The sequence below is a fragment of the Gracilinanus agilis genome, chromosome 4 (genome assembly GCF_016433145.1).
Source record: "Gracilinanus agilis isolate LMUSP501 chromosome 4, AgileGrace, whole genome shotgun sequence".
Lineage (NCBI taxonomy): Eukaryota > Metazoa > Chordata > Mammalia > Didelphimorphia > Didelphidae > Gracilinanus > Gracilinanus agilis.
The window spans coordinates 102496571-102508182 of NC_058133.1; the positions used below are offsets into that span (position 1 = coordinate 102496571).

Consider the following 11612-nt stretch of genomic DNA (forward strand, 5'->3'; position numbering starts at 1 on the left):
GTGTGTGTGTGTGTGTGTGTGTGTGTGTGTGTGTGTGTGTGTGTGTGTGTGTGTGTGTAGATACCTGCAGTGATGTTCTTTGTCTAACACAGCCCTATGCCTGGGTCAGGAAATCTCTGTGTAAGTGATGCTCAGAAATGGAGCCCAGAGGTAATTAAGCACAGAATCGGTGTCTTTACTCTCCCCTGCCCCTAGCAACTGCTCCAGCCTGAACTAAGCTGTCATCTCCATCCCAACGGTCAGGTACCCATCAGACTTGGGGCTGGGGTGGGGTGGGCAGCAAGAAGCCTATTCACACTACACAGCTTCAGCTCTGTCTGCAGGTAGATAGATAGAGTCCTAGGGATCCTGCTATCTCCTTTACCAGGAGAGGGTTGGTTGAGAGATTCAAAAGAGACCTTGAAATGGTCCCATTCCAAGTACACATACTAAGGTGCTTGGCCAACACTTTAGTTCAGATCAGGAAGGCATGCAGGGGAGAGGAATGGAAATATAAAATTTAGCATTGTCTCTGCCAGGCCTTTTGGTCTTCCCAGCCTTCAGTGGAAACACCCCTAACCTCATCAACAGATTTGACAAGAAAAAAAAAGTGGTAGAGAAGAAAGGTCAGACAAACCCTCACTACCCCATCAGAGAGCAGTACAAAGGCCTCAGATGGTTCAACTTTGCAGCATTTCCTGCCTTCACCTCAGAGAAAGGGAGACAAATACCCTCTTCCCCTCCAGGACAAGCCTTCTTTGCTATTTCTTCTCCACCTTCACCCCAATCTGTCAATATTTTACCTCATATCATCCATACAAAATGGATCCCCAGGTAGCTTCCCCTCTCCTAAAAAATACAGAAATGGCCCAAAGATTGGGGGAAATGAAAACTGTCAGTCTGACCAACTCCTAGCTTAGATAACAATGACCTAAGCCCCAGGTCTCCTCTCCTGTAAGGACCTGGATCCCTTCTAACCAACAATCCTAGTTAGAAACCAAATCAGCCTCCCTTTTCCCCCTCCACCCCATCCAAGGAGACAGCATCAATCAGGAAAAGGGATCTTTGTCTGGAACTGTGCAGCAGCATTGGGGCAGGCATGGGGGGTGGGGTGGGGTGGAGGAAGGATCAGTGTCCAGCAGCAGCAGCAGCAAGAGCTGCAGCCGTGTTAGATTGGCAAGAGGCTGGAATTTGTGGATTTAAAAAAAGATTCTTAAAAAAATAATAATAATCCCTAATGAGACAACTAGTGGGGCGGTGAAGAGGAAACACATAGATGCCCCGGCCTGGGCCAGGGTTGGGTGTGAAATACCGGATTTCCTTGTTTATTCGATTTTCTGTTCATTAAGGGCTCCCAAGAGAAGAGGTGGATATTATCTCCCAAACAAAGCCACCCTCCAGTCTCTCTCCTGGGGACCCCATGAACATCAAGCCTAAGGGTTCGAGTCATTCATGAATCCCGGTGCTGCAGAACGAAAGGAGAATATCTAACTGGGGTATGGGGGAAGGTATGGGTGGTCCAGGCTACCCACCTGAGACAAAGCTGCGATGAGAAACCGCACCCCCGGCGCCCCCTCCCATCCCCCTTCTCTCTCACACATCTACACATACTCACTCATCCGTCTTCTCTTTTCTCCCCCATGCACCGCCCTCCCCTCCCCCCCTCCGCAGGCTCTTACCTGACGGCCACCTTGACACAGCAGTCACCCTGGCTTGCCATGGCTCTTTCAGATCTCCGGGGATCTCGGGCATGGATCAGGGGATCGAGTCAGAGAGCCAGTGCCTGAGGATGCAGGAGGAAGAGGAGGAGGCGGCGGTGGTGGCCCTGGAGTTGTGCGCTGCGGTGGCTGCTGCTGCTTCTGCTGTTGCTGCTGCTGCGGCTGCTGTGGCTGCGGCGGGAGGTGACATGCTCCCCCGAGGCTGCAGCGGCGGCGGCTTATACCGGGCTCATGGGGAGCCAGCAGCAGAACCCCGGAGCTCCCCTCTCGCCCGTGCGCCCTCCATGTGGCAGGGGCCCTGAGGCACTGCGGTGAAATCGACCTGACAGCTGAGGCCGAAACTGACCAGCTCCATCCACACCCCTCTCCAGCACGCGCTCGCATCCACTCCCACCCCCTCTCACCCGCTCCCACTCCCTCGCACCCGCTCCCACACTCACACGCACCCCCGCACCCCCGCGCGCACCTACCACCCTTCTCCAGCCACCTCCAGCGGCAGCGGGAACAAAGGGGGCGGGGGCCGGGCGGGCTGCAGACCCCGCCCCCACCTCCTTCGCAGAGCCCGCGCCAGGCCCCGCCCCCTGACCGGCGAGGACCAGTCAGACGCCGAAGAGAACAGAAGGGGCGGGGACTCCTCCTTTAAAGGGACCTCTTGGCTTTCTTCCATTCCTCTTGTCTTTCTGGGGCGGTTGCCCCCTCCCCCCTCCCCCGCCTCTCCCGTAGGGGTTATTTATCCTTTCTCCGAATGGCACTCGTTAATAACCGTAATCACAGGTCACATTTCACCTCCGGGAACCCGCAGAGTAGGGAGGGCCAGTATTATTAGCCCCATTTTACGGAGGAGGAAACTGAGGCTCTATTAAGTGCCAGGCACTGGGCTAAGCTTGTTTCCCCCAACTCATTTTTTAGAACAGAGACTTTTTAAAAATCTTTGTATCTCCAGCGTCTACACAGTGCGTAATAAAAATTTCCCCAAATCCAGGCTGTTGAATGCCCACTGGAATGAGTGTGAGGGATCATGAAATTACCTTGGGGGAGGTGTGGAAAGACAATCCGAGAGCTCGAGAAGCTTACGATCTAACGGGAGGAGACCACAAGCAATTTCCCCAAGGTCTCGTGGCTAGAAAGGATTCCTGGCTGAATCAAACCCAAGGCTCCATCCAGGGCTCGGCCACTCCACCAGGCGGTTAAAGCTAGAAGGAATCTTGGGAGATTAGTAATTGTCTCTAACGACCCGCTCTCTAGGAAGAGGGGGATGGGGAGTGGGGGGTGGGAGGTGGAACGCATACCCACTGACCCACTTCTGTTTTATCTGCATTATTCACTTCAATTCACCAACCCACGATCTGTAGCATTTGCAGATTTCTGAAGTGTAAAGGCTCACAATGAAAATTTAACAATAAATTATTTCTTCCAAAGCCAATTCGAGCTGGTTCCAGCACACTCCTAGCTGGATGTGACCTTAAGGATCATTTAAACCTAGTCCCCTTACTCCACGAATGAGAAAAATATTCTAAAGTAGGTAGCGAGGTTGCACAGTGGCTAGAGCACCAAAGAGGACCTTCGTTCAAATCTAATCTCAGACACTTCCTAGCTGTGTGACCCTAGGCAAGTCATTTGGCCCCATGTCACTTAATTCCTATTGCCACTCTTCTGTTTTAGAAGTGATACTAGGATAGAAAGTAAGGGCTTAAAAATAATAAAGTAAATAATAAATATAAAAAGAAAAAGAAACAACAAAACTACCTGATTAGATTGTAAGTTCCTCAAAGATAGGGACTACTTTTTGTTTTTACCTTTGTGTATTCCTAGGGCTTGGCACAAGATAAGAGCTTAATAGATTGATCCATTGATAGAGCCACGATTAGAACCCAGGTTTTCCTGACTCCCAGTCTCAGAGTTCAGTCACAGATCAAACTCTAGAGAAATGACTGACTGAATGAAAAATCTTTATTAAGTATTTACTCTGTGGCAAGCACATAAAATCTTCCCAACCTAGACAGATGAACTTAATCATACTTAAAGCCTTGTCCACCTCATCTCCCTTCCCAAGGCAATTTCATAACCTTTCTCTCATTCTAGTGGGCATTCAACAACCATGATTTAAGGGAATTCAACAAATGTTTATTAAGCTACCAGGTGCAAAGCACTATGTACATAGTGGAGACACAAAGATTAAAAAAAAAAATTCAATCTATGCCCTCTAAAAAGAGGGGAGGGAAAACAAGCAAACAATTTTCTGAAAGCAAAATAGGGCAAAGGAGAGAGCTAGACAAAGTGCTATGGAAATATGAGGAGGCACCTCATACTGAGCTACCTAGCTGCCCTGAGTTTGAATCCTGATCTTGCCAATTACTACTAAAATGAACTTGAGCAAATCACCTAATCCCTTCTCATCTGTAAAATGAGACAGATTCAAATAATGGTATTTCCTTTCAGCACTAAATCTATCATTCTATCACACAAGTTGGTATGGAAGAGAAAGATGGAGAGCTGAGCAGATCTGGGTACAAGTACTCTGATTCACAACAGCTATGTGCCACAGGACAAATGTCTTAGTAGCCTCTTAGTGCCATAGGCAACTCTCTAAGAAACCAGGTGCAGGGGCAGCTAGGTGGCTTCATGGTTAGAAAGCCAGGCGTAGAGACAGGAGGACAAGGATTCAAATCTGACCTCAGATACTTCCTAGCCGAGTGACCCTGAGAAAGTCACTTAACCCTTCATACTAATCCTTACCACTCTTCTGCTTTAGAGCCAATGTGTAGTAAAGAAGGAAGGTAAGGATTAAAAACAAAGGTGAATTTCCTAGAATTCCCCAATCCCAAAGAAACCTCAAGTCTTGGGGACTGAGAGAGTACTTCTAGCTGGGAGGAATCAGGGAAGGTTTCATTGAGGAGGCAGGACCTAAGGAAGAAAATTATTCTATTCTAAATGGAGGTATGGAAGAAATTCATGGACATATCCTATAAAGCAGTGGTTCCCAAACTTTTTTGGCCTACTGCCCCCTTTCCAGAAAAAATATTATTTAGCCCCCTGGAAATTAATTTTTTTAAATTTTAATAGCAATTAATAGGAAAGATAAATGCACCTATGGCCATCACCATCTCCCTGGATCGCTGCAGCACCCACCAGGGGGTGGTGGCGCCCACTTTGGGAATCACTGCCATAAAGGATAGCTTATGCTGGCCCAAGAGTCTAAGTCTAAGAAGCAGATCCAGTCTATGAAGCAAGAGCAGATCAACAGTGATCATTTTGGCCAGAACATAGAGAGTGTGAGAGAAGGGAATATGTCAGAAAGGTAGGCAGGCAACTGACTATTGAAGGTCTCTAATGATGGGCTTTAGAGAATGTACTTCATGTAAAGTGAAGTGAGCAGAACCAGGAGGACCTTGTACACAGTAACAGTAATAAAGTATGATGATCAACTGTGAATGACCTAACTATTATCAGCCATGCAAGGATCCAGGACAACTCAAAGGGACTCCTGGGGGAAAAGGCTGCCTACAACATAGAAGGAAATTGATAGAGTCTGAATGCAGATTGAAGCATTGCATTTTGTACTTTATCTCTTTCGTGTGTTTTTTTCTTGTATAAGATGATTCCGCTAGCTGGGTGGAGAGGAGAAAGACTGGAGGCAGGTTAGTCGGTTGGGAGGCCATCATAATACTCTTGGTGCAAAGTAATGTGGGTCTAAAGTAGGATAAAGCTTATAAGTACAAATGAAGGGATTTGCAGAAAAAGATACTGAACAAAGAGACTCAATATGAGATGTCTGACTGATTGGATGTAGAGGGAGAAGGGAGAGTTGAACCCAGGTACATGGGAGGATGGAGAACATGAACAGAAAGAGACAAGTTGGGAGAAAAGGCAAGTGGGGGAAGGGGGAAGATGATAAATAATAACAGCTAACATTTACATAGCTCCTACTATGTACTAAGAATTATGCTTAGGAGTTAATAATTTTATTATCTCATTTGATTTATTATTTATTTATTATTTGGGTTTATGATCTCATTTGATCCTGACAACAACCTTGGGAGGTAGATGCTGTTATCTTCGTTTTACAAATGAGGAAATTGAGGTTGTGATTGGACCTAGATCACACAGTTATTAAGTGTCTGAATCTAAATTTGACCTCAGACCTTTCAGGCTCCAGGTCCAGGATTCTATCCACTTCACCTCGATTCCTTGAAATCTAATATGAGACATATTAAGTTTGAAGTTCAAAAAGGATATCCAGGTGGAGATGTGTAGTTTGACAATCAATAATGTAGGATTTGAACTCAGGGGAGAAATAAGGGATTTGAGGAATCATCTACATAGAGAGGAAAACGGAACCCACAAGAGGGAAGGAGATCACACCATAAGAGAAAAGAGGAGACACGTACATGTAGGGAAACAGTACAAAATGAAGGAGAGAAAGGCTGAGCTTTTATCTAAGTTCTTTTTAGTCTAACTTAAAAAGACTCCCCCTCTTTCCTCTCTCCCTCTCTCCTCTCAGTCTCTGTCTCTTTGTCTCTTCCCCTCTGAGACCCTCCCTCACTAGCAATACATATTAAAGTTTAAAGTTCTTTGCTTCTTGTCCATCCGGGTTCTCTAATGGCTCCAAACTATTCTTCCCACCAACTTCAAGACCAGATCTGCCTCTTTTGATAACTTATGGATGACTCTTCATATTGTCCCTAAGTAGGACCCAGTGAAAGTTGTTGCAAAGAAGTGGGGGCCATCTTGTGGGAGGGAAGCTGCCCTAAGGGAGGGAGGAAATCATTAAGTACTTATTCTGTCAGGAAGAGTGCTGACCCATAGTGATACAAATGCAGAAAATGAAACAATCTCTACTTAGGAGAAAAAGGGGCCCCAACACCTGGACCAAGGCTTAGGAAGTGAGCTGAGGGAGGTGTCAGAAATGAAAGAAGAGGTAACAGCTAGAATGAGCTGTCAAGGGACAAGGGGAGCCCAGGAAGAGGTCAGGACACAGGATGGGAAAAAAGGAAACCTTGGAAGTATAAATGGAGTCTGGGGTCCCCAGGAAGCCCCTGGAGCTGGAATCCTTGTCTGCCATTGGGATCTGACCTCTTTCTCCAGGCCTCCTTTCAGCCTGGACTCCTCCCCCTCCTCCTCTCCCCACTCTCCCACACCCCCAAATCTCCCAACACATTAGGGTCATTCAGATGGCTCCTTAGCCAGCTGCCTCTCTCTTCACCCAACTCCCTGCTCTGGATCCAGACCAAGAGAAGAACCCAGCTGCGGGTTCCAGATGTTGCCAGTGCTCCCCGGGGTGGATTGGAGGGGGTGGGGATGGGCTGGAGAAGAGAGATACTTCCCCCCCCCCCCACCCCCAGCTGTGGGACTTGACTTCAGAGCCTCTTGCATCACCCTCAGCTGATGAAATTCGGTCAGAGATTTTGGCAAGGGGATGAGTTAGGAAATGAGGCTAAATCTTCCCTTTCTCAGGATGACAGGATTGTAGAATTTAGAAGTAGAAGGGACAGCTGAGATGGTGGAGTCCAATCTCCTCATTGCACAGTTCTCCTGACCCTGACCCCTACCGGGGTCCCAGTTACCGTCACTAGGGAGGAGCAAGACCAAAGCAAGGAAGTCTCCCTAGAGCGGTTGCCTTATCTCTTCCTTCTGACTCTCTGCCGCCTCATCTCTTATCCCCTGTAGCTGTTGCCTCATCTTCTCCTTCTGCCCCTCTGCTGTCTCCTCAACGTCCTGAGTCAGAGAAAAAAGCCAGCCTTGAGAGAAGCTGGCGTCAGTCCATCCATCCAACAAGGAAGTGGCTTTGGCCAGTGCCCAAGACTCAGTGCCCACCTACGGCTTGGCCTTCGGTGACTGAGGGAGACTCCAGCCTATCATTAACATCAGCAGAATTCCAGGCTGTCTCTGGAGGTCAGCATTGCTACAGACCAGAATGCAGACTGTAGTGGATTCTTCCCCCACACACCTTACTCTACTTTGTGTTTTCAGATCACTCAAAGTCAAAACCAGAGTTGTTCACATTTTTTAATCTTTTTTTTTTTTTAATATCTGGAAGCTTTGCTTGGGGTGCTTAACCTTCTTTTCTGTGGCACAATGTCACAGCACAGTGCTTGGAGCATTGTTGTTATTCAGTTGTGCAGTCATCTCTGACTCTACTCCATGGGGTCTTCTGGTCAAAGACACTAAAGTGATTTGCTCTTTCCTTTTCCAGTGTGTCCACATTTTGCAGATGAAGAACTGAGGCAAAAAGAGGTTAAGTGACTTGCCCAGGGTCACACACCTAGGAAGTATCTGAGGTTGCATTTAAATTCAGATCTTCCCGACTCCAGATCTGGTGCTCAATCCACTGCACCACCTACTTGCCTTTTCTTGACACATAGTAGGTGCTTAATAAGTGTTCTTTATTTTGTCTTGAACCTCTTTGGCAATCTAGTAAAACTTATGGATTCCTACTCAGAATATATTTTGGATAACATTCTTTCTCATAAGTTTCTCTGGACTATCCTGGATCATTGCATTGCTGCTAGTAGAGAAGTCTGTTATGTTAGATTGTACCACAGTGTATCAGTCTCTGTGTACAATGTTGTCCTGGTTCTGCTCCTTTCACTCTGTATCAATTCCTGGAGTTCATTCCAGTTCACATGGAATTCCTCCAGTTCATTATTCCTTTCAGCACAATAATATTCCATCACCATCAAATACTACAATTTATTCAGTCATTCCCCAATTGATGGACACCCCTTCATTTTCCAATTTTTTCCTCCACAAAGATTGTGGCTATAAATATTTTTGTACAAGTACTTTTCCTTATTATTTCAAAATATGTTTTAAAAGTGTAAAGTAAAATATGTAGGATTACAAAGGAAATCAGTTACACTGAAATACAATCAAGGGGCAGCTGGGTGGCTCAGTGGATAGAGAACCAGGTTCTGAGACAGGAGATTCTGAGTTCAAATCTGGCCTCAGACAATTACTAACTGGGTGACTTTGGGCAAGTCACTTAACCCCCATTGCCTAACCCTTACTACTCTCCTGTCTTGGAACTAAGATAAAGTATTGAGTATTGATTCTAAGTAGAATGGTAAGGTTCAACAAATAAAAATAAAATTTAAAATTAAAAGACATTAAAGAAAACAGTTACCCAATGTTAAAAATAATAACAACAAAAATGAATTCATATACTCTTGCTAACAGACAGAGAAGGATGATATAGTGGGTAGAAAACTGGCCTCAGAGCCTGGAAGAACTGCATTCAAGCCCTGCCTTTGAAATATAAAGTCTGTGTGACTCTTTGCATGTCAAACTTTTAGTACTATAGGCATTTCTCTAAGACTATAAATTGAAGGGATGCCAATCAGCATTACTAGGGGGAATTTCCTCTTCTGAGATACTGTCCTTGCCCTCAAGGAGGTCACCCTCTGCTAGGGGGTGATAGGACTCTAATATAAATCAGTATAGGAAAGGTGGCTTGGTGGCCTCTAAGACAGGAAGAGCAGAAGGCTGTTACTCACACATTCAAGCAACAAGACCCCAGTTAAATCATCTAAGACTGTAAATTGAAGGGATGCCAATCAGCAGTAGTAGGGGGAATTTCATCATCTGAGATACTGCCCTTCCTTTAGTTGTCCCTGTCAAAACTTTAAATTGCTGCATTGGAGAAGGAATTTCCATACTGGAAATTCCAATTACACCAATTAAATGACTGAAATCAAAGACCAAAAGAAAAATGACAAGTTCCAAACCTAACAAATAAATATCACACTACAAGGTAGAATTTGATGGTGACAAAGAAATTTAATTACAGAGTTCCACAATGATCTGAGGACTTTTTAGCTGGAGGAACAGTATCAGAAAAGGCTTCACAGAACTGATGGTACCAGAATAAGATCTAGAAGAAACAAGAAGTGATAAGGAGGGAACAAAACACTGAGGAAGATACCAAGACTAAGTTTATCCCCAATGCGTCTTATTAGGTCAGCATGTGCAAAGAATGACTGGACTCCCCTTTCCCCCAAGATTATCCCTATCCCATTCTATTTCCTCCATTCCAAGGAATATTTTAGCCCATTCCCATCATTCCACATGATACGGACTTCAAGAACTTGTCAAGAAATCAGCTAGTATTTCATATACTGCCCATCACCGAGACCCACAAAAGAACTATTTATTTAGAGATTCCCTCCTCCATGGGGGATTGAATTTGCTCTATGCTGCCTACAAAGTAGGGGTAGGTATGGGTAGGGAAGACTGGCTGCCCACTCCTCCGGTTCCTAGTTTAAGCTTGAAAAAAGACACCAAACCTGGTATATCCTCAGGATCTAGGATTCCCATGGGGAGCTTTTTCTCAGAAAGGGACAAGCATATTACAACAACAATGTTAATAGTTAGCATTTATACTGTGCTTTACACAAGAAAACTCACTTCATCCTTGTTGTTGGCGAGGATGCTATTACTATACCCATTTTACTGATGAAGGAACTGAGGCACAGAGGGATTAAGTGACTGACCCAAGGTTATGCAACTAAGAAGTGGCTGAGGCTAGATTTGAAAATGAATCTTCCTGATTCCAAGTCCTGAACTGGCTCTCCAGGTACCGCGTTGCACCTCCTCAGAGCCTTCTACCTCCTTCCCGGTTGTAAGGACCTGGATTCTCCCAGCTCCAAAGTTAGATCTCTGGTAGCTCAGGAAGGATAATATCCCCTGAACCATTTTTTAGTACTGAACATCTCCTTGGAGAACTGTGTTAACCATTGAGAAAGATAACATTTATATGAGACAGAATAAGATTCAGTGTCCTGCCCTGATGCTGCTCATTGCCTGGCAAAGGAACAAGACATACAATCACCATAATACATTATGGGATAACTGTATTAGAGGAGTGTAAAAGAAACTCCCATGAGATGTCCAAATGGAAAAGTATCATTCAGATCATTTAACCAATCTTAAGAAGCATCCAGGCTGATAGGGAAACATAGTCTGGAGTCCCTTCTATTTCCTCCTCCCCAAATCCTTAGATTTGATTCTAGCTCTCCTCTAGGGGACACGGACACTGAGAAGCTTCGCTTCTAGAGGGTAGCCTGGTGTAGGAAGTTAAAACTTGAGAATCTCAGCTGCAGACACTGTGGAAGCTCTAGGGAGCTAAGCCTCAGTTTCCTCATCTGCCTAATGAGATGACAGCACTGAAAAGAGGTCCCTATGAAGAAAGTAGTTTGCAACCTTAAAGTGCTGTAGAGATGTGAATGATTTTAATATTGTTACCAGGAATCTGGCTCAGTTCCTGCTGAAGCTACTGGTGGATTCTGGTTTCCTCCCTTGGCTTCTCTGACCTAGGCCAAATTGGAATTTCCTGGCTCTCTTGCTCCCCATGCTGCATAGGAGGTCCCCCCTGACAGGGCAGAAGGTGAAACACTCCAACGCAAGCTGACTCACAGTTTCTTTGCTGGGAAATCAGTGGTCCCACCGCCTCCTCATCCCTTGAAGTCCTAAAGCAGACAAAAAGGTAAGTTAGGGCATGGGACCGGGAGAAAGGAAACGGAAGCACCAATGGCTAAAGACTCAAGGAAAGGAACTCCCCAGGAAATATGAAGGCCCATCAGGGTCAAGACTTGGGAAGCTTCTGTTGCCTCAGCCCCTTATCCTTCCTGAGCTACCAGAGATCTAACTTTGGAGCTGGGAGAATCCAGGTCCTTACAACTGGGCAAGAGGTAGAAGGCTCTGAGGGGGTGCAATGGTGGTGCCTGGATAGTCAGGGCAGACTTGGCCATGCATCCTGGGAAATGCTGAGACAAACAAGAGAGACTTGGAAAAAAATGCTGAAAGGACAGTACGTCTCCAGACCTCTCTCTTTCTTTCTCTGTTTCTCTGTTTCTCTGTTTCTCTCTCTCTCTCTCTCTCTCTCTCTCTCTCTCTCTCTCTCTCTCTCTCTCTCTCTCT

The 11612-nt window shown here is 45.7% G+C and overlaps 1 protein-coding gene across 1 annotated transcript in view; it reads right to left on the reverse strand.

The window, feature by feature from the left end:
• KIF21B (kinesin family member 21B) overlaps window positions 1-1699 on the reverse strand; it is a 75155-nt gene extending 73456 nt beyond the window's left edge. The window contains exon 1 of the mRNA XM_044674918.1: window positions 1659-1699. Coding sequence (XP_044530853.1) covers window positions 1659-1699 — 41 coding nt within the window. The remainder of the gene's footprint in view (window positions 1-1658) is intronic.
• Window positions 1700-11612: the final 9913 nt, after the last annotated feature.